Here is a 24,970-nt window from a genome sequence, read left to right as displayed (position 1 = left end):
CCTCAAATAACTACTATATATTGGGAACCGGAAAATCGTCAAGTAGTTTCGTTTCTTTTGGCACGCCAGAAAAACTACTGCACATCGGTTCAAGCACAAGTACGTTGCAAATAGTAATAAGACAGTTACAATCGATCTAGTTATAAAAATATCGTCAGGTCATCGTGATGACTTCGAGATACTTTGATTTTTCTAATACTGTACTAAAAAAATGCCGCAAACATTATGTTCACCAAAAATTCATTTTATTTCGGATATTTTTGAAACTCAGGGAACAAATAAACAAATATTAGCTATGTTTATGCTAAGCTGTCTTATTTCTAGGGTAAATGCACCTTGGACTTTACTCAATTCATCAAATCCTTTGCAACATATGCGTCATCTTTCTTACGCACATTCATCCTGTTTCTTCAAATGCTTGTCTTTTATGGAGACCTTCCATTGTTTTCCGGAGCTGGTCCTTCTGTCACCCAGAAGATTGAATTGGTCGAAGTTCTGCGAGTTTGTCGGATTCACCTAATGGCACGATACCAGATCCAGCCAAAACAGAATTTTTTGAAGTCATATTTAACCGTCGATGGTGCCGGTTATTATGTATGGCTTGCTGAACTTGCTGCACCCAATGATCGCCTACCAAACTAAGTACATATTTACAAATTAGTTAATCTTCTTCTTTCGGAACATCTAGATGGAACTTGTCGACGAAAAACATCAGACCTGAGATCTGCTTGTAGTCAGTTTTAATGTACGTCTCGTAGGTACTGCTTCCTGTCGCGGGATTCGGCCACCTTATTTTGTTTTTTCAGTTTGATTAGGCATCTTATTTACAGTCACAGCTTCTGATTTTCACGATCTGATTCATATGGTATATTACTCTCTATCCTCCAGGCATCGGTTGAAAAGTCGGGTTTCATAGGAATTCCACAGAATTTTTATATGAAAAAGACAAAAAATAAGAAAATAATTTATGTATCTTATATAACGGGTGTTTTTTTAGGAGATTTGTTTTTTCAATAGTGATTAATCTATTATCTATTAGTTGTTTCGATAGTGTAAAGTGACGTCTCTACTCAGTATGATTTGGCATCATGAATAGGTTAACTCCTGAACAACGCTTCCAAGTCGTAGGAATTTATTTTCAAAATCAGTGTTCAGTTAAAACAGTTTATAGCTCAAAATTCTCTTCTGTAATACGACGCATGTTTGGTTGAATGGATACGTCAACAATGGGGGAGGGGGGGTGGTTTGGGGATCATATACCTTGACGAGAATCGATACGTTTTGAAGACCATAGAAACATTTTGCATACCTAAGATATTCCTACGGAAGGTGGATGTAGTGGAGTGTAATGTTTAAAACGGCATAAATCCGACACTAACTTATATAAAGGGTGGATGAAGCCAGTGCCTTTAAAAAGTAGGTGTAATGTTTGTAATGGTATAACTCCGGAACTGCTGAACGGATTGTTATAAAACTTGGCACTTGTACTTGTTGCTCTTCAGAGATAATTATAACAATAGATACTCTTTGCATAACTTAGAGGATATTCGGTGGGGGGAGGGTGTAGTAAGTGTCTCTAAAAAGGGGGTGTAATGTTTGTAATGATATAACTTCGAAACTACTGCACGAATTGCTATAAAACTTGGTACAGGTATTTCTTGCTTTTCAGAAATTGTCAAAAGGTATTTTTATAGAGAAGGAAGCGTATCAAGTGTCAATTCGACCTTCGATACGAGAACTTGAAGGTTTGCTTACGGAGCAAATGCATCTTGACATAAAACGTGTGCATTTACTTCAATGCAATAAGACCAATAACGTTGTTTATATCCAGTTCTATAAAGAGTTGGCTGCAATTCAATTCGCTAAAGACAATAATAATGTGCACTATGTGGAGCATGAAAATATCAAGTACAACATTCCAGTATATATGGAAGATAGTGCTGTAGAAGTGTGTGTGCATGATCTTCCCTCAAGCGTCATCGATCCTTATATTCGCAAAACTACGTCCCAATACGGAGAGATTCTCTCTATCGAAAAAGAAAAGTGGAAGAATTTTTTCCCCGGTATTCTAAATGGCGTACGTTTGTTACGCATGCGCTTGAAGAGGCCTATACCTTCTTATGTGACATTCGGTTAGGATACAAGAATCCCGTGCAAATCACCTGTTACCTATGACAATCAGATGGCCACATGTCTATATTGCCAAAAAGCTGTTCACTACGGTAAGCCATGTGATAAACTGGACAAGGAGAAAACTAAACCAAAGGACAACGGTGCTTCCTTCACACCAACCCCAAGCAACCCCAGTACACCTGTGACAGTCACATCCTGAAGCATCCCCTTCAACGAAACCATCCAACGTATCCCCTATAGAACAAAGTACACCAGCTGCAGTTAACAACTTACCATCCAACCAACCAGCAACTGCAAACAATAAACAACAAGACGCATCTACAGCAACTAGCAACGAAATCAACAACAATACCACCGATGCGGCAATGAATGACGAGACGAACCGCGAACAAACTGCCCCTCAATCCTCGCAGGAGGAAAATGGAAGATCCTCTCCCCCTAGAAAAAAGGTGACAACGAGATCCAATACAAAAAAAATTATCTAAAAACTCAGCTAAATCGGCCACGTAAAGTTTGTACGCAAATAGGCCTGAATGAAATATCTTTTAAATAAAAAAAAATGTCATTGCCCCCCTTCATGAAAAAATTCATAAAGTTTGACGAGAATCGATATTTTGTTGAAGACCTTTTGAATACTTTGAATATGATTAAATATGATTATATTAAGGGTATGTAATATTTGTAACGGTATAACTTCGAAACTACTGAACGGATTGCTATCAAATTTGGCACAGATACTTCTTGCTCTTCAGAGATGATCATTAGGACATTTTCAGGGAGAAGAATGTGTAGTAAGTGTCCTTAACATGGGGAAAGGGAGTCAATGACGAAATTTATATAATTAGAAATGAATTAGAATCGACATTTAGACTAGAAGGAGGGGTTTTTGAAAATAAAGAAAAAAGATCTGATTCCATTTTGCCGGGGAATTCAAAGAACTAAGGGAAAATATTCTTTATCTACCTATGAACACGAGTGTATGTAAGTCTTAGCATAACTACGAAACAACTAAACGAATCATTATTATGTTTGGAATATGTACCAAAGGTAGGAATCGATATTTTTGAAAAGTACAGATACTTTCTACACTACTCAGGGTAATCATGGAAGAGTAAGTTCACTAACAAAAGGGAAGCTCAATGTAAAATTTATTCGATGAGAAACGATGCTTCTTGACTAACACAGAAACAGCTTTCACATCAAAATAGATTATAAGGTTATTTTGTGGGTGAGGGAGTGTAGCAAGAGCCCCGAACATGGAAAGTGTAAGGGAAAATTTATCGAGTTTTACGAAAAAATGGTACTTCTTTACGAGTACAGCATATTTCTAGCAACTAAGTGAGGTTCACAAAAATAATCACACGAGGGAGGTATTCTCAACATTGAACTGAATTGACGAAGAAATCATAGAATCAATGCGCATTTTTTATGAAAATTAAGAAAACTGTCGACCCAAGGTGATGTAAATAAGTTTACAACAGCATTTGCATTAACTGAATCGTTATTCTATACGTTCTTCTCCCCGGTAAACGATAATAATGGTTAAAGCCGGAGTAAAATAAAGTATAAAAACCTGTTTTAATCCACCTAGTCGTGTAATGATGCCTTTCTCATATCAATCGTACTTCAAAATAATTTTCTTCGATTCCTAAAAGCAATAACCGAAATCGGTTTGTTTGACCGTCTGCTGATAAAAAACTATTAATTGGAGAAGATTTGAGGTCGATTTAGAAAACTTTTTACGGTTTTTCGTCCTTTTCGGTGATGGTCTACAATTTTTAACACACTTTACCCTATATTTCCGGATCCGGAAGTCGGATCCAGATGAAATTCAGGAATTACGTATGGGACCACAGGACCTTTCATTTGAACCGGTCGCGCCATCTATGAGAAAAGCTAGATAACATATTTTCATTTTTTTGCACATTTAACCCATAACTCCGGAACCGAAAGTTGGATCCAATCAATATTTAGGAATTTTGTATGGGACTACAAGACCTTTCATTTGAACCCAAGTTTGTGAAAATCGGTTCAGACATCTCTGAGAAAAGTTAGTGCACTTATATTCACAATTTTTTGCACATTTTACCCAATAATTCCGGAACCGGACATCTCTGAGAAAAGTTAGTGCACTTATTTTCACAATTTTTTGCACATTTTACCCAATAATTCTGGAACCGGAAGTCGGATTCAAATTTTTTCACGAATTTTGTATGGCACCACAAGACCTTTCATTTGAATCTAAGTTTGTGAAAATCGGTTCAGCCATCTCCGAGAAAAGTTAGTGCAAAAAAACGTTACATACATACACACACACACACACACACACACACACACACACACACACACACACACACACACACACACACACACACACACACACACACACACACTCACACAGACATTTTGCGTACTCGCCGAACTGAGTCGAATGGTATATGACACTCGGCCCTCGGTTCAAAAGTCGGTTTTCACAGTGATTGCATAACCTTTCTATATGAGAAAGGCAAAAAGTTATTCTATAATACGAATGTAGTTATGATGATAAACGGCCTTTCGTTATAAAATAATCATTATCAGATGTAAAATTTTGAGCGATTACGTGGAAATAATGATGTCATAAGAAATTTTTATAACAAGGAGGGAGTAGTACGTGTTTATAGCCATGGAAGCCAAAGGTATTGTAGATCGAATGTGACAAGGAAGTACGGAAGTACGTCACAAGCACATATACACATGAAACTCAGAGGTTACTAAGAAGGTATTTATAGAGAAAAAGGTTTTCTAAATGTTCCTAACAAAAGTGTTCAAATATAAAACTGACCCGATTTGTCGAGAATACAATGAAAATTATGATTATTGTGAGATCTGAGATGGGACACTGATCATTCGCAATCTGAACATCAATCGGGTTGTCGTCTAAGATGTGTTTCATTACAATCGGAGTATTAATGGGGAGTACAATTTCTAGAATTTTTTTCGGCTTTGCCTTCACGAAACATTTCTGAGCAACACCGGATAATTCAGCTAGAATGCATTAAATTTGAATTGTTCAGATTTAATTTGGTTGTACAGCCGCCAGTGGCGACTTTTCAGCTCTATTATAGGCATGATTTGGTTATTGCCATTAGATCATCATTTGTTTCCACTATTATGGGATATTTTGTAGAAAAAGTGTAAAGGGAAAGGCTTAATTCCCTAAATTGATAAATCTGCGCAGTGGTTTGCAAGTCTATACCGAACTCACGACTGTTCGATTAGTATATTTATATGTTGACTTATGGGTCCCAGTACTTTTTTTTATTTTATCTATTGATGTAATGAAGTCTTTCTCACGAAACCATCATAATTCGTATTAATGTGATTCATATAATAAACGCTGTCCAATAGATGCATTTATTCAGTTATTTTTAGTCATGTACATCGGATATATGAATCTAAATGTACTGGAAGGGTGGGAAAAAACCCATTTGAGTTGAATCATGTTTGTCATTCTCCTACTGGCGCGGAAAGCATCATCTTTTGAAACAATTACAAAAACAGAGCAACCACATTAATTCGAATTTTAAATACATACTAAATAAATAAAATTAAAAATGAATGTTGTAGAACATTGTCAAAACTTAACGACGCATCGTTTAATGTTACTTGCGAAGCGACTAGATAGTTCATCAAAGCGGGATTGCGTTTCGTAGTGTTCTATTTGATGTGCGAAAATTTTGCGATGAACAATGCTTGCTGAATTCTCCGGCGACATTGTAAAGTATTAATTCCAATCAGTTGAAACCATCTAGATAGGGTTACAGGTTTGCGGGGTCTCCCCACGGCAGCTTTTGGAGTACCTAACGAAACGCTTTTGAACACGTTCAACTCGCACACACCACAAAATTGGATGAGGAAAGCAAACAACTGACACGTTCTCGAGGATTGGCCGAACCAGTGAACAGCACAAAGCCTTCAAACAGTGTGGGTCTTTGAAATTCTCAGCGATTTGAGTTCTAAATCGAATGTCAAGTTTTTATCCACTTGTATTCCTAAATCATTCACCTGGTTCTCTCTAGTCAGGATTGAACCATCAATATTGCAGTCGAATTTGACAGAATTCATATCACGGCAAAACGTGATCAGCTGACACTTTTAAACATTGATAAAAAGTATATTCATACAGCATCAATCGAAAAAGAGTTGTTGTTGAAGTTGTGATCGCCGAAGAGTTCGGACCACGAGATAAAATTATAAGTCGTCTTCAAATATCAGTTTGAAACCATATCCCAAAGCCAATGAAACATCTTTAGAAAACAATGTGAATAGCAATGGTCCCAAATTACTGCCTTGCGGAATTCTAAAACTGTATACTAAGAAACAAGCTCAAATGTCTGTTAACCGAACATACTAATGTTGTTTTCGCTTGAGAACACTGACACTGGCCCAGGGTAGTTTCATCAAACAAATACTTTTCACGAAACTGTGTTAATTTAGCACTTAGCAACGGGGCTTTGAGCAAACTTGATATAACAACCAGGTTCGAAACTGACTCGATTTTCAGTTCAACAACGTTGAAACTAGGTTCGAAACTAGCTTCAAACAAACGGTTTGACAGCAGTTAGAGTGGAAACTGGGTTAGGTTTGGCATCAAGCGAAAACGACATAAGACTGATGAAATTTCTGCGAGAGTGATAGCTGTTACCGTTTAGATCAATATTACTCGCATTTTGAATATGAAATAAACGGTAAAGTAGTCATATTTTAAACGTTTTCAAAAACAATAATAAAATATGGGCATAATAAATTACACTCATAAAAAAAAAAAAAACAAATTAAAAAAAGTTCAAAAACAATACTGAAAATTTTATTTCTCTTCCGCCACAGACAAGACAGGAAAGACGAAACAGGACGTTGCCTTAAACCTGGTTCGTTCTGAAAATGAAGCCAACTTCAAGTCATCCGAAGTGAATCCTCTACTTCGACCGAAACCCGCCTCTGAGTTACTGAAGCAAAGCGTAGACCTAATCAATGGTCACGGTTACCCGACGCTGCCACCTGCACCTACTCCAACCCTACCGACATACACTCGCACCGACAGTAACGCCCATCACACCCACGCTACCAACACCGATAACGACTCCGACACAGGTAAATATGCAGTGTATGGAAACAGTAACGAGAACAGAACGTCTTGAGTTAATTAAGATGAAAGCACGATTTATTTAATCAATTAGCACCCCTCGTCGCATGGTAAATTGGAAGCTTTCTCCGGTTAGAACTGTTAGATTACGGCCCCCAAAATTTACATTTATACCAGCTTTACAAATTAATTCAACGGATCTGTTCACTCATCAATTAACGGCTGGATGCTTTCCTCGGCTAGATGGGAATAGGCACGGCAAAAGAGTTGAAAATTCCTGTTAAACCCAATTCATTACGCTAATAAATTTGAGCTTTGAATATTTTTTCTGCTAACAATTTGAAGCGATGTTTTAATAGGTCTTGTTAATTCTTTGTGCAGTTAGGTACGACTGGCAATGTAATCAAAAACAATTGCTTTTTACCATAATTACATGTAATTGAAAACAAATAGATAAAATAAATGCAACTACAAGGAACATGTAACATAATTGGACTTGTATTTTGCTAATGTTATGAATTCTAACTAAATATGTTGTTCATAAAGAATTATCAGAAACAAATTTGAAAAAAAATGGAATGTATTACATATACAATTATTATTATACAAAATATAAGTATACAATATAGCATACTATATAATATAATATAATATACAAAGTACATGATTTTATCAAAAGTCTTCGCATAAATTTGATTTCGTCAGTAGTTTGTGAAACAAGTATCATAAGCGGATAGTTTTATCTTCAAAGTAAAGTCAGTCTTAAAATTGTAGTATAAACAACTGATAGTTCTCTGATATAGTTGCAATTTCGATCATTTATTTCAACTCTTTGTCAATTGAAATTCTAACGCTAGGTGGAATTGTTATTGGTTCTTAAGCTATAGATAAGAAGTAATATCTTAACACCCATCGCAAGCCTCGCCTCATCGCGGCCAGCCTAATCAAATTGATGGAAGTCGAGTCCATAAACGAAGTACATATTTTCCCTCGTTCTCTAAAGTTGTACTTTCCACTCAGGATTCTTCCTACTCGTATTCCAGTACAGTTTCTGTGTCTTGGAAACAATTCACCTTCAATGGTGCTGTAAGAGGCGACTAACTTCATCTGCAATGCAACTTGACTGGTGACGGTTCCAAGACAAACAAAGTCAATGGAAAAACCCACGTTGGAATGTTAACCCCTTCCAGAGTTTATTTTATCAGATGGGGTTGCTCTTACATAGCACTTACACAAGATATGAAGGAATCGTTGGAAAGGATGTTCATTTAATTAGTTAATTGGCTGTAGTATCTGCAATGTGACTTAATTAAATGATGATTTTTCAATGAGTGCAACAAAGTGGGGACAGAATATTTGAACCCATTATCTTAAGGAGGAGTTTCGGTTTAGAGGCCCGAGAAATACATCGCGGAAAAGTTTTACTCGACAGCTAAAAACACATCGTTGTCATTGTTGGCCAACAAAGCATGCGGTATTTTGATTCAATTGTTACCAATAGAAGCTTCAAGATGACAAACTGTCACCATTAGAAGCTTAAGAATGAAAAACGTAAAAAAAACTAAATTTGTAATGTGTGCTAACCATAACTGTACAACTGTACAAACAAGTTCCCATCGGGTTTGACCAAATATGTCCTTACAAGGAAGTTTTCTACCCTTGGCATCTTAGGGTGAAACCAGAGAGTAAGCGACAAGCGACGCGAAGCGATGCGAAACTTGACAGATCGCACGGAGTCGCGCGGCAAAGCTCCGTCCACTTAAGTTCACCCTCATTGGACATAACTCAAAATTGAGTGACACATCACTCAAATGCATTAAAAGTGCACGTACTCTAAACTTGAGTTACCACCTGTCTACTCATTTTTAGTTAAGGGACGAAATTGTCAAAACTTGAGTGATTTTTACTCAAAATAAGAAAACAATTTTTTTTAAATTTGAGTAAGTTCAACTCAAAATAATAAAACGTAAAATAATAAAAACGGTTATGTGCCCTAGCACAAAACTTGGCTAACCCCTAAATGACCAAACCTGCATCGGCCAGAAATAGTCGAAAACACGTTTCCGTTCGGCAAGTCAGAACATTGCACTCCGTTGCAAAACATGAAGCGTTCTGTAAATAGCAGAAACTTTACGTTTGCTTAGCGGTACAAATTGAGCTGCCGAGTTTAGCACTAAGCAGTTCAATTTGAACTGCTCTGCACTGTTGAGTCAAAGTCGAAACGTAAAAATAATTTTAAAAAATCAAAATTTGAGTTTCTTGCTCTCAAAACGAAGAAACTTTTCTTCATTATTTTCATATACAAAGTTATTCTTCTTTCTTTTGAATGCGCAAAATAGTGATTCAAAACCGTTTCCTTTTGAACGGTTTGGAATCAAAATTGAATTATTTTGATATCCTTATGTTGGGCTTTTCATTAAGCATAATTGAAACCACAAAATATCGATGATTGACGTTGATTTCAACATGTTTTCAAAACCGGATCTAGGTACGGCAATGGAAAATGACGTATTCTTGCATTCTTTATTTCGATAAGAATATTCCGAGAATGGAAACGCTCTGAACTGCAAGAAGTATTTTTTCACTCAAATTTTTAAAAATTCAACGCTTACTTTAATGTATGAATAAATGCTAGAGAACTCATGGCAACGTGTTTACTTTACTCAAATCCATACTCAAAATTTGACATATTGTTCCAGTTTATAAACCATGAGTTATGTTCAAAGAGCGTGTATGTCAGAGTGAACTCGATGCGTTGCGAAGGGACTACTCATCGATCGTCGCGTGTCGCTTTCTCTCTGGTTTGACCCTTAGAGTTTAAGCAGTGTGCCTTTAAAATTATATTATTAATTAAAAAGAGGAAGTTTCTTCGAAAACAATTGGTTCAAATTGCATATATAATGACGCAAGTGGAACAGAGAGACTTTCTTTAAATATTTGCATAACACGTTTACAGTCAAAAAGGCGGGTCTAAGGAGTTTAAAAATTGAACAAACACGCTGAACATTGATTATTCAGTAATAAAATATAAAATAGTGCTTTGGGATTATTTTTTCGTTCCCGAAATATCCGAATTGTAGATTTTCTTCCTCGTTAAGCTTTTCTGAGTTTCAATTCGTTATTCTTCTGCATGATGGAGCGCTAATCACATCAAATCAGACCCATCCGGACGGATTAAGGAAAACACGACGTTGACACGTTGAACTCGTCTCTTTAGGAGCATGTTGAAGTCCAACTCGGCGAGAAACCTCATATGAAAACTCTGCAGTCTGTCATAACGCACACAAAACAGTTGATGTCGAAGGTGTGTTGTAGGTTCCGACGTCGTTTTTGATAAAAATGGAGAATACATCGAATAAATTGATTCGAAAGGACTTAATGAAACAAACCAAACATGAAAACGGTAATATTATTGCTTTAAGTAATAATAAAATAGATAGAGATTACAATGGAGCCTGTTGATTGACGGTCGAGGTGAAATACGAGACGGACCGTCGACTTCCAAAAACGTGTGGCATGATGAGTGGACATTTACAGCGCGACCGGTATGAAATTTATGTATTTGGTATCAACACAATTTTTGAATTCTAATTTTGTAGAAATTGACATCTTGCCATTACGGAAAAGAGGCATGGAGTTGTATGCCGGGAACAATTTCCAACTGTTACCCAAGAACATGAACCTTACCAACACGTCAGAGAAGAATCTACAGAAGACGCGAAAATCAGTTGTTAAGTTTGAAATAGGATCATTGACCAATACTTTATCGTAACAACCTTTAACATGACCAAAAAGCAGTTTTGGCCCAGCACACATATACCACACGAGCCAGTTCTCATACAGCCCGTGTGCTCATTTGAACAAAAAAAAATTATCAACTTACAAACGGGCATTATTTATGAAAAACCATTATTCAGTATTGTAAATAATTCGTCAATACGTCATTCCCATTTGAATGCACACGATAATTCATCATCGATAGCATTGTCAAAATGTCGAATATTGCCAATAATATCACCTCATGTGAAAGCCACTAATCATTTGGATTGACAATAATATTGATTTGTTTAGTCCACCTACTGACAAGAGACAAGACAAGGGCGGACACTGTGTGCTTAAAAATTATATTATATTATTGAATAAAAAAAAGAACGAGCTCTCAAGTCAGTAAATGAGCCAGCACATGAGTCGGCTCACGAGCTAGAACCCAATTCAGCTCATGAGCCAGCATACCTGTTGAATCGCGAGCTGTGCTTCAGACTTCGTGCGCGTGTTTTCTGATAGCTCGCGTGAACGAACCACGAGCTCTATCGATTCAGCTCTCTTTTTTGCTAGCACACGCTCATAAGTCTGGTTTGAAAAATCACAGCATATGAGCTTCATAGGCCCACACAGCAAGTATAGAGCAGCTCGTGTGCTGAGCTCGAACATCACTGCCAAAAAGTATTCGTATTTTCTTTTCAAACTAAGATTTTTTTTGTTTCCGTCCTAAAATGTCTGATTCTGTTTCGGACAAGCGTCATTTCTGGAAACTTAAGATGCGTCATTTCTGATAACTTATGATATGCTGCTAAAACGCATCGATTATATGTCGAAAATTTCTCTAAGTAAGAATTCTTAGTGTCAGTAGGACTATTTGTGCAATTGTCCTCTATACACTAAGATCTCTTTCACACGGTTTTTTATACTATTTTTATTTTTTATTCATTTTACTCAATTATAATTGAAACTTTTCGTTTGCTAGAGTAAAATTTAACCTACTTGAACTCTAATTGTGAAACTTGTCAACTACTGATGGTCCACGAATAAAGCATTCGCCAATGCAGAGCTTAGTTGTTTTTACCAACGATTTTTTATTCATCCTGCAGCCAGTGTTTTCAACCCAAATGCTGACGTAATCTAAACTATGCAGCGACGGGCTTCGCGTTCAACTAATATTTATCAAGGCATTTTCTCCGGTATGCTTCGTACTTGGATTTGTTTCCGTTAAATGCCACATTTTTTCGATCTACATAAGATAGCCTGCTCTGCTGATTGTCGTTGGTTTGAAAACCTTTCCCCACAATGAACAGAATTTCGAATTTTGTATGCCATGTTCTTTCAAAACATGTTTACTGATTTGGGCCGGGACTGGCTACTGGCTTTCTTTGAATGTAAATTCATTGATCGACTAGAAGCGGTAGAAGTGAAGTGAAGTTGTAAAATACAAGACCTGGGTAGACAAAACAAGATTCTTTAGTTAGTAAGATGTAAACTTTTAAGGTATTTGTTTTCTCAGAAAAAAAAACGGATAGAACAAGGAACAATACTCTGAATTGTTATGAATTTAATAAGATCCATTCCATTTTATATATTATCTTTCATAAGATCTATCCCTAAAATGTGATACATCTAGTCAAAAATCTACTTTTTGACGAACCTACTTTTGGACGAAACTCAATAATTTCGTAATCGAAATGGAAGAGGAGCTGATCGTCAACTGTAAGGAACACCATCCAAAATCTTCACGTATGCCTAGTAGTTTATGTTGAGCCGTCAGGTCGCGCTAGCCGTTCAACATAAACTGCTACGCACTTATGAATCAAAGACGAAACGTAAACTAAATCATATATTTAATTATTTCATACTATCTTCATCAAAGAGTTCCCGGAATATGTTTAGAAAACTAAAAATACTAAACAAAACTATCACACTGAAGAAGAATATAAATTGTATTCGAAATGTGCATATGTGATGTGACGTTTATTATACAAGATTTATAGTGTCGTGAGATACATAGTGAATTTGTATAGTGACGTGATATACTTATAAAAGAATTAAATGGTAATATTTAAAAAAAAATTTATCCTTGTAAAAATACAAGATTATTCATCAAAATCGATATTGTCCCCTTCAAAGTACCCCCCATCGACTGCAACACACTTATGCCAGCGCTTGATCCAATCCTCCAATTTTTTATATTCAGTTTTCGGTATGGCCATCAGAGCCATCTGCGATTTTCCATGCATTCCATGGAGCGGTTTCTTGTGTTGACCGAATAGGAAAAATCGCAGGGAGGACAGATTCGGCCTTGAAAATCATATTCTTTGCGGCGTCAACGCGATCCCTTTTTTGCATCATTCGACACCGGCTTTACAGCGACACATCTGAGCCCCAATTAATTAACCAAAATATCCAAACGGATCCAAAAGCAATGTCCAACTCCTCTGCCATCTCTCTAATAGTCAATTTGCGGTCTACGGTCATCCATTCTTCGGCTTTGTTGATGGTTACGTCGATTTTCGATGTCGATGCCCTTCCGCTTCTCTCATCATCATCATTCACAGACTCACGGCCACTTCTGAAACGTTCGTGCCACTGAAAATCGACTGTTTTCTTCAGAGTATCGTTGTCAAAACTCTCTTCTTACCAATTCAATTCCAATTGAAAATTGTACAAAATCGAGGACACGCACAATCGTAGATGTACTCAACACAGCGTAATTTTTACAAATGTCTAAGTATCAAGCTGAAAATTTGATAAAATATGAATGACAATCGGGTGACTGAGAGCGCCACATGGTGGTGATTGCGGGGACTTTTTGATCTAGGTAGTATATCACCCTGTAATAACGAAACCGGATGTCGGATCTGAATGAAATTCAAATTTTTAAACTTAAAAATCATCCATCCCCGAAAAAATTAAGTGTATCTTTTTTGCATACATTCTGCAGTGATTGTATATCCTTTCATTTTGAAAAAGACAAAGGCAAATATCCTCCAGAACTCAATACTTATTCAATTTATGAATCATGTTAGTCTTCTCATGAGATCATACCTATTATTAATGATTTTATGAGCAAAATGATTTAAATCATGAAAATTTTTAAGGGTGATCTGATATATTATATGAATCATTTGTGATGATCTGATCTCCGAGCGATGTTAAAATCGTACCAAAGAAATCAATATTGGGCTCAAAATAAGTTCATTTCGTAAGTTATGCTAGTTGACGGTCAAACTAATCGACTTTGGTAACTCAGAACAGAGATGGCATTTCACCAGAGAGATACACGCTAGAGTCAGATTTTTGCCACACCGAGGATGAAAAAACGAAGCACCGCACAAAGCGGAAAGCGCACTTCTTCTCAGTGTCGAATAGACAGCATTTGAGTGTGTGCTTGTGGTTAAATTCGCATGAATCGCTCACACGCGCTCTCGTCTAAATACACCCAAGTGACCACTGGCGCGTGATGTTGAGCGAACACTTCTGTGAACTTCAATAATAGAGAGTAGATCTGGCCTTGCTATGAAAAATTTGCAAGGAAAACCGAAAATTTTACGATAAATTGTTTTATTTTGCTGATTTTGCGTATCTACGCAACCATACAGCAGAGTGCTCACCGGCGTGTACAGCTCTGTGAAAGTATCTGCATCCACCTCAGAGAATTTATTAGCTAATGCTCTAGCACTTTGGTGCGATTCAGTGGAAGAGGTAAAAGGAAATAAACAAACGCACTCATGATGCGTGTACACTTTACACAACAGTGGTGTATAAATGTGAAAGAGAAGAGCTCTCGTTAAAGTTGTCAGTGCGAGGGGAGAAATTTTGCTTGCTCTTCGTCACACAGAGGAGATAGACATCTCTGACTCAGAAATCAGCTTTTTGGCGAAAAAATTAGTTGATTTTCTGATTTTAGTTAGTTATTTTTTGAGACAACTAAAAAAATCTAATCTAGATTTATTAATTCTAATTCCCTTAATAATAACAAAATATTTGTTGAAATGACTATTTTTTGTTGAATTCACCAATTGAACGTGCTGTCATTTCTTAGCTAAGCCACACTTCATTTCTATTCAACTAATTTTTTAGTTGAATTAGAGAAATAAAAACGTTGTTTCCAACCAACATAAATGGTTGAATTGGTTAACACCGTAATGACTACTAGCCACCAGATGGCACACTACTACCGAAAAAAATTTCAGTCGCGGTTGTCTTTTCTATATTGGCAGGTATGAATACGATGTAGAATTGGAAAAAAAGACATAAACGAAACATTAACTTCTTTTTGAACATTTTTCTTCTAAATCGCTTTTTTCTTCATTCGACTTCGCGAAATCGACTCACTCACTGAAAACTTTGAGCACTCGGAAAACAAAAACCGAATATAAGCAATACACCGGACGGCGTAGCCCGGGAGATTGGAAGATACAAAAAACTTCATTTGACTTATACAATTAGAGTGCCACATTCGAAACTCACTTCACTGTTCCACGTAAAAACATTATTAACCATAATCGCTTCAAATGCGCACCACTTCTACACTTTCCACTGACAGTTCACGGCATTTTTACTAACCGGTTTACAAATTTAAATATGGATATATCGTAACACATGCGAAAAACATCTAAACAATTTGCAAGCATTTTCAACAAGACTGTCCTTTTTAGCTTTTTAATGGATTGTTTTGCTTTGACACGTCTCATGAGTTTTTGGCTAATAAACTTGTTAATAAAACCAATTTCATTTTTGTTTTCTTTGTACTGTTCTTCAGCAATGATGATTATAGAAACAAATTCTCTGATTTTAATAACAAAATTAGTTGTCAATGAGAATTTCGTGTTGGATTGAAATATTGCTGGTTTGTGTCCAGGATATTCACCAACTAAACGCATTCTCTAAAAATTAGAGTTTTTTTCAGCAAAGTAAATTCTCAATTTTAACTAATTTCATAGTTATTTTGGAAATTTTGTTGATAAAATCCACTAATTTAAAAACAGTAATACGAATTAGGTGCAGAGCTAATTTCGGTCGTTCCGTGCGGAATCCGATTCCAGAAGTACCTGAAATATTGGATCTCATTTCGTTTTCTCAGAGAAAGCTCAACCGATCTGAGAACTGCTCCAATTTTTATATTATGCTAATTGATGCTCGAACTTTGCTGTTGCCAATGAATACCACACGGAAAGACCGAAATCAGCATTTTGGCGAGAAAATTAGTTGATTTTCTTATTTTAGTTAGTTATTTTTTTAGTCAATTAAAAAAATCTTACTTTTGCTGATTTAGATTTTTTATTTCTAATTCCCTTAATAATAATAATAAAATATTTGTTGAAATGGCTATTTTTTTAGTTGAATTCACCAATTGAATGTGCTGTCATTTCTTAGCTAAGCCACACTTCATTTCCATTCAACTAATTTTTTAGTTGAATTAGAGAAATAAAACGTTGTTTTCCGTAATGGCTACTAGCCACTAGATGGAACACTACTACCGAAAAAAATTTCAGTCGCGGTTGTCTTTCCTATATTGGCAGGTATAAACACGATGTTCTATAGGAGAAAAAGACATAAACGAAACATTAACTTCTTTTTGAAAATTTTTCTCCTAAAACGCTGTTTTCTTCATTCGACTTCGCGAAATCGACTCTCTCACTGAAAACTTTGAGCACTCGGAAAACAAAAACCGAATACAAGTAGCACACCGGACGGCGTTGCCCGGAAGGTTGAAAGATACAACAAACATCATTTGACATATACAATTATTACGCACAATCACTTCAAATGCGCACAAAATCTGAATAAACACACTTTCCACTAAGAGTTTACATATTTATTCTACATTTTTACATATCGTTTTAGAAATTTATATATGGATATTTCGTAACACATGCGAAAAACATCAAAACAATTTGCAAACAGTTTCAACAAGACTGTCCTTTTTTACCTTTTTTTTATATATATAAAAAATAGGTATAGAATTCGCTCAAACTTTAGGAAAATTTTCCGAGGCCCGGAGGGCCGAATGTTATATACAAATCGATTCAGCTCGACGAACTGAATAAATGTCCGTGTGTGTATGTGTGTGTGTCTGTATGTGTGTTGTCAACTAAGAGGTCGAGATCTCAGAGATGGCTGGACCGATTTTGATCAAACTAGTCGCAAATGAAAGGTCTCCCCGTCACCCAGAACGCTATTGAATGGTTTTGAGATCGGATGTGTACTTTTTGAGTTATGCGAAGTTTTATGTCAAAATTTTCAGTTTTTTGACAGTATCTGTCACAATTGATCTTGAAAACAGAATATATTTTCAGACTTAGATTCCGCACGGTAATACCTATCCAACAAGCCATAGATTGTTAAAATCCGTCCATTTTTAACGGAAATATCGAAATTTTCGTGTAAGCGACTTTTTCTCCTATTCCAGCAGTGGGAGTTTTGAGCGCTGTCTGGCAAAGAAATGCTTGGGAGCAACGTAAAACACGATTTTTTATACTGTTACATACATTTGTTTCTAAGTACCCAAAAGACTGTGTACAGCATGATATTTTACCTCGAACCGATTTTAGCACGGTTCGTTTATGGCAACATAATCGTTTGAATATGGCATATGTAAACCAGATGATATCAGCATTTTCGAGTTGAAAATAATTCCATAAATATATTGATTTAAACTACTTACAGTAATCAATGCTGGAAGAACATAACTTCCATATAACAGTTCGGCTGAAAAGTTCGTATCGTTTGTAGAAACACACATTTTTTTGCCAAAATTCGTTTTTATTATTCAACATAATTGCCATCAGAGGCGATACAGCGATTATAGCGATCTACCAACTTTTCGATACCATTTTTGTAGTACGATTTGTCCTTTGCCTCAAAATAGGCCTCAGTTTCAGCGATTACCTCTTCATTGCTTCTAAATTTTTTACCAGCGAGCATTCTCTTGAGGTCTGAGAACAGGAAAAAGTCACTGGGGGCCAAATCTGGAGAATACGGTGGATGAGGGAGCAATTCGAAGCCCAATTCGTTCAATTTCAGCATGGTTTTCATCGACATTGACATTGTGATTGTGAGCTTACGCGGCACCCATTTTGCACAAAGCTTTCTCATATCCAAATATTCGTGAATAATATGTCCAACACGTTCCTTTGATATCTTTAGGGTGTCAGCTATCTCGATCAACTTCACTTTACGGTCATTGAAAATCATTTTGTGGATTTTTTTCACGTTTTCATCGGTAACAGCCTCTTTTGGACGTCCACTGTGTTCATCGTCTTCGGTGCTCATATGACCAGTACGAAATTTTGCAAACCACTTACGAATTGTAGCTTCGCCCGGTGCAGAGTCTGGATAACACTCATCAAGCCATTTTTTGGTATCGGCGGCACTTTTTTTCATCAAAAAGTAGTGTTTCATCAACACACGAAATTTCATTTTTTCCATTTTTTTCACAATAACAAAAGTAGCTTCACTCAAAATGCAATATCTCACAAACTAATAATCAGACAGCTGTCAAATTTATACACGTATCTTTTGAAGGTTGGCACTAACTGAAAATGGTATGGATTTAATTCTAGTGGCGCCCTCTCATAGAAACGATACGAACTTTTCAGCCGATCTGTTACCATACGACTCAGTTCGTCGAGATCAGCAAATGCATGTGTGACAAATAATTTCACTCAATTTTCTCGGAGATAACTAAATCATTTTCTACAAACTCAGATTCACATGAAAAGTAGTATACTCCCAAACAAGGTTCCTGAATTACGTTTGGATTCGACTTCTGATTGCGGAACCACAGGATGATATGTGAAACGAAATTAAAATAATGCAATTCACGAGAGAAATCTCGTAGATGGCTGAACCGATCTAAGGTTCAAATGAAATCTAAGAATCATCTATGATTCAAATGAGAGGTCTTAAAATCCTATGAAACATCTTACTTTTTAGTCAGTCCGATTACCAAATAAATTTATTTCAGTTTAAGCGGTATTAGTTTTTGGATTCAGAATGTACCCCCAAATTTTAATTCGTATCACAATTTCTCAAAGATGTCTACACACTCCTCGGGTGAATTTAACTGATTTCGGCTACACCGATTTTCGAATTCAGGTTTTAGTATCGAATCGTTTCTCAAAGCTCAATCATTTTCTTAAAAAGGCCAAATCGAACTTCAAAAACAAAAATTCAAATTAAAGGACTTAAGGTCCCATGCAAAATTGGTGAATTTTATCCGATTCTGGAATTACAGACGATGAGTTTTTAAAATTCATACCGATATAGAAGATGTAAATTGTTTGGCGTATTAATTTATGGCCATTCGAATCTTTTTGGTTTATGCTTGTTCCTGAATACCGGCTCTGGAAGTACCATAAATAATGACGAAAAACTCTAAAGTGGAACTTACTTCGACATCTCATGGAATGTTCAATCGATTGTCACATGTTAAGATTGAAATTCGATACGATTTGCAGTTTCGACACCACAGGGTAATGAGTGATTAAATCTCAATTTACCTTTCAAAACGACGGTGATTAAAATAATGTCATGAAAACTGAAACACCCAAGAATATCCATGCAAAAAACACATGCGGAATGATAAAAAAAGGTATCATCTCACTGCTAGGTGGATTAATCACGTTTTTAATGGATTGTTTTGCTTTGACACTTCTTATGAGTTTTTGGCTAATAAACTTGTTAATAAAACCAATTTCATTTTTGTTTTCTTCGTGCTGTCCTTCGGTATTGATGGTGGTAGATAAATAGGAACAAATTTTCTGATTTTAATAACAAAATTAGTTGTCAATGAGAATTTCGTGTTGGATTGAAATATTGCTGGTTTGTGACCAGGATATTCGCCAACTAAACACATTCTCTAAAAATAAGAGTTTTTTTTCAGCAAAATAAATTCTCAATTTTAAATAATTTTATAGTTATTTTGGAAATTTTGTTGTTAAAATCAACTAATTCAGTAATACAGTAATACGAATTAGGCGCAGAGCTAATTTCGGTCGTTCCGTGCACAGTATTATGTATGGGAATGTGAGTGATATGAGAAAGGCGACATTACACACATTACGAATTCGCTTACGATTACAGTTAAACTCAATACAACTTGAATGTAAGATTGGCAAATTATAAGCTTCACCAAAAATACAGAATAATTTTCTGATCTGAACCGAGTGAGTCAGCCTTCCACAAAACATCTTAGTCAATTCATGCTATAGCAAATTGTTGATATGTTATGTTTATGGTTATCTTCCCGAACACTGCCTGCTAACACATTTACAACAGTTTCCAATTGCAGTCTAATTGATTTTTATGACTGTCTGTAATGAGAATATAATTTCATAACGTGCCACTTTGTAATTTAACTGCATGAACTATTCAAATTTAGAGCTCATAAATACAATGTGCCCTAACTGCGAAAGAGCATCCCCTGCGAGTCTGTTGGAAGAAAATCTTTATAACACAAAACATAAAGCAATTCCCTCATCCAGAAAGTTATCCTCCGACGGTGCAAATGACTACAAAAAAAAATGAAAACATTCATTCAGCATTACCCACCGAGCGCGTGTTTCCACTTGACGGGGTATGAAATTGATATACCACTGAACCAGACCGAGATTTCACCCACCGGCATATTGTTCCGGAGTTTCGTAATGTGAAGAACTATATTATTTCCCAGCACTTGATTTCATAAGTTTTTATATACTTCAAGCTGTGAAAACGCTTGCACTTCATAGCAATAATTTGGATACGCACTTGTAGGTGAATACGAATCCACGAAGGAAGGGAAACCGATCTGAAATCACATCTAAAATGCACCCTCGCTGGAAACGCTGGGAGCTACGAGAAACTTTAGACTATAACTGTGTTAAATTGATATAAATTGCATTACAAATAATAATGAATAAAAGATTTGTATTACGAAGTAACGGTTCTGCTACCCTGCGCCTTCCTTCGGACTGAAATTAATTTCCGCCCCTTTTCCATCCTGTATTACCGCTTCATGGCCGGATATAGTTTAGGTTAGACTGAGGAACAGGTCCGGGTACAATATGTACATTTGGATTTAATATTGTGTAGGTTATGAGTTTCGAAATTATAGAAAATTTGAGACCAATTTGCTACAATTTATTTTTCAATCGTTTCAGTGAAACTACTTTGTTATGAAAAAAATACCGTCTGACAGTTTAAAAAGTTAAAACATATGTTCAAAAGTTAAGGACACTACACTAACGGAATCCCGTATCATTTGAACATGAAGTCTTTAAAAACTGGTTGAATATTGAGAAGAAAAAATTTGTATTCCGTTGCAAAAAATAACTGATTTTTACATCATAATTAATGAATGTTATAATCTAACCAGAATTAAGCGGTCAGAGCGTTTACTTCGACACAATTTTTCCGTAACAATAACTGATTATCTTTCTATCGAATTACTGCTTTGTTCGGTAAAAATATTCATCAATCATTGCTTCAAACGAGGCATGCAACTCAAAACAGTCTCTCTGATATCTTCTTTCGACCGGATTCCAGACAAACGAGAATCAACATCATCCCCGGACGACCACCAGGACGATTCGAATGAGCCGGCCGGGACGAGTGCCTGTGACGAAAAGCTGAAATCCTCTCCGGTTCCCTCGGATTCCGTACTGAGCGGGCATGGTTTATCCACTTTGGCCAACAACAAGCAGCGACGGTCACGAACCAACTTCACCTTGGAACAACTGAACGAACTGGAACGGCTGTTCGAAGAAACCCACTACCCGGATGCGTTCATGAGGGAAGAGCTCAGTCAGCGCCTGGGATTGAGCGAAGCGAGGGTGCAAGTGAGTACATCTTAAATTTTAACACTTATGTTTCGTTCGTTGGTGTTGCAAAAAGGGGTGGCAATTGGGATTTTATTGAGTGGCTATAACATCATATCACTGACGGGATTGTAATCTTGGCAGTTAGGGTGCGTGAAATGTTTCCTTTTATGGGCCACTTTAACAAATTAAGTAGCAGGTCCTATGCGAAGTAATGACGATATACTTTTTTTCAATCAGTTCTAAAATATATTTAATCCACGAAGATACGGGTAAGAACACCACTCCTATTTGTATTGAAAACCATTTGTTATCACAGTGTAGTGAAATTGAACTACCACGTATTGAACGAAGAATTAGATATCATTGTCAGATGGCGCTATGTTATGCAATATTAAAACCGTTGAATTTTAGAGAAAATTAAAATATGACTTTTTTAATAAACCTTTATTTAACATATCAGTAAACATAATCATCATTATCATAAGAGGTTAACTAAATGAGAAGTGTTCTTTGACGAGAGGTTCCATAAAATTCATTGAAAGCAATGGGTCTTCCGTGATTTTCCAGTGAAGTGCCAAATCTTGGTGACTAATTCATACGTTTTTCTTTTCCATTGTCTCTGAAGTTACACTAGTTGAGAATGTAATGTTTACATATGCGAAATTTCGCCACAATCTGTCAAGTGTTCATCAACATGGCTTCCAAGCAATAAGTGCCCATCTAATCCTGTGACTTGATCATTTTCATCGCCAACGGGACTATCAGTCAGGAAATTTATATGCAAGATTGTCTTGAAAAACTGTTGCTAAGCAACACTATTGTTCCGCTCTGTTTCGGTCGGATTTGGAATCTTGCCATTGCGGAAAAAAGGCAAACTCGGCGTGACTCAGTGTGATCAAGCAGACTGTGCATTCGCTAAACAGGAAGCTTCAAGAAATATTTGGCCGTTATTCTGTATAAATTTTAATTGGAGAAGAGACATGATTTGATTTGTTAACAAACAGTTTGATTGATTTACACACATTATTGTTCCACCAATTTTTTTTTCGTAACACCCTTTATGCGTCGAAAGCATGCATCTCAAGATAAACCTTAGGTAACTCTATTGGATTTATTTTAACTAAATAATATGGATGCTTATTTGGCATAAATCCCCAAATAACTAGGGGAGCGAGCCACTTGAGCCAATTAATTCTGATTCCTGATTCAGATTCTGAAGCCGCAAGCAACGGTATTGGAATTGTTTTAACTTAATAATATGGATGTTTATTTGATATCCTGGGTGAGCACCCCTTCAAATACCTGTTATAGTTCGGAGATAGTTTACTCATTATCAGGTATTCGTTATTAGATACCAAAAGTGTTATTCTCATGTGCATTCGAAGTCAATTCAGATCCCAAGGTATTTCAAAGTTATGACATGTACATTGGTTCACATGTTCAACAACTGAATCTAAAGCTGAGCGTGTTCATAGTGTCTTGAAAATATGACCAGCTCTGTTTTTTATACCCAGGTATATTGCAATAGTTGTATCGTTTTAATATCATTTACATAAAAAGTGTGAAGAAGTAGCGTTTTGTAGAAGAGCTTTCTTGCTGATTCTGAAGGTTGACATGGGTCTAGCTTGAGCTTGAGCGACCACCCCTGATTGCTACTCCATTACTGATCGGGATTAGCTGAAATTGATCAGGAAATTTCTTGAGGCTGGCAAATCATCCTTCAATGTACATGTTTTGGTAACCCTAGAATCGTGTTATTACTAGAGGCCGTATATACTACTGTGCACTCCACAAGCATCACGGGAGCAGTATATTTGTTAGTATAAATTTTAGTAGTGGTAGTATTCGCCCGAGATCTAGTATGTTCCAGATTCAGGATGTTCTGATGCACCATTAAACTCATGGACTTCCCGAGTGAACGTTTCAACAATATCCGACATTGAAGTCCTGGAAAGTTTGAATTCACAGTTATTTCGAGGAATCTGAAGGAAAATGTTCAACGGTATCACAGAACGAATAAAACCTTCCCTAAATTTTCCTCAATGAAATTGATTGCTACAATATAAACGAGTGCGTATTAACATTGCAATATTAACATTGCAATATCAACGAATTTTCGAGATCGTTGATTTCTGTCATTAAATGACATGAATGATAATCTTGAAAGGTAAGCCATAACACAGAAGAAAAAATAATACCAAATAAAACTTTTCTCAGAAGCTAGATGGAAATAGATAAGAAATCATTTTGTCGTGAAATTATGATAAAATATTTAAAAAAAAACCGTTGAATGAAAAAATATTTTAGTAAAATAGAGCGATATTAAACCTTGAAAAACTGATAACTGAAGGAAAAAAGAAACTCCTGCAATTGTCGCCTTCACGCCATGGAAGCAGGAACTCAGTTGTTGATTATTTTTTTCCAATCGGATTCCACACGGCTGGTCTTGTCCGGAGAAAGATAATAGTTACTATCAATCTCCTAGTGGACCCCAGCTTCTTCTAAAGGTTGGCAAGGGTCTATGCAAAAAATGCAAACAAAATAAAAAGTTGTTAAATTTTATGGAAACACAGGCTAGTGGAAATGTTCCAGAATGACAGCATTGAAAACTGAATCATACGATTCTTTTATGACGAAAAAGACGAACTTTTCTTTTGCACTTGCCTTTTTTCGTTATTCAAAGAGTGGTGATCGAAGTTTCCCTAAACAAACCCTCAACAAAATGTATCCAATGACAACTATTTTTAGAACGAAATATACTCTCGTATTTATTCTCCAGTGACAAGAAATTTTCAAAATTCACGAATTCAACCGATAGCCTTCAATAGCGCTATGTAAACTTTTTGTTATGCTCTTATATCATTTGTATTTAACAATATTTTAGATCATTATTGGCGATGTGCAAAAAAGTTTACTGTAAATTTTGTTTTTATTTTTATTTCAATTAGAAATAACACTGAAAAATCAATATTTTGAAATGGGTATATTTGATTGTTTTTCGTTTTTGATATGTTGTAGCTGACAACAACCACTTATAAGATGTTGAAATTATGAATGAAAAATAATAGTCATTCAAAATCAGGTGAATTTTTAATTCTGTAAAATATACTTTAGAAGTGTTTGTAAACTCAGTTTT

General features: G+C 36.1%; 1 protein-coding gene across 3 annotated transcripts in view; it reads left to right on the top strand.

Moving 5' to 3' along the window:
• Nucleotides 1–24,970, top strand: part of LOC131431384 (paired box protein Pax-7-like) — a 49,504-nt gene that overhangs the window by 2,982 nt on the left and 21,552 nt on the right. For 2 of the 3 annotated variants that reach the window (XM_058597065.1, XM_058597064.1), the window contains exons 3-4: nucleotides 7,003–7,266; nucleotides 21,560–21,852. In XM_058597065.1, coding sequence (XP_058453048.1) covers nucleotides 7,003–7,266; nucleotides 21,560–21,852 — 557 coding nt within the window. The remainder of the gene's footprint in view (nucleotides 1–7,002; nucleotides 7,267–21,559; nucleotides 21,853–24,970) is intronic. The other variant, XM_058597066.1, reaches the window with a different exon arrangement.

The sequence above is a fragment of the Malaya genurostris genome, chromosome 2 (assembly GCF_030247185.1).
Source record: "Malaya genurostris strain Urasoe2022 chromosome 2, Malgen_1.1, whole genome shotgun sequence".
Lineage (NCBI taxonomy): Eukaryota > Metazoa > Arthropoda > Insecta > Diptera > Culicidae > Malaya > Malaya genurostris.
Note: the sequence above shows the minus strand (reverse complement) of the source record. Positions and strands in the feature narration are given on the sequence as shown.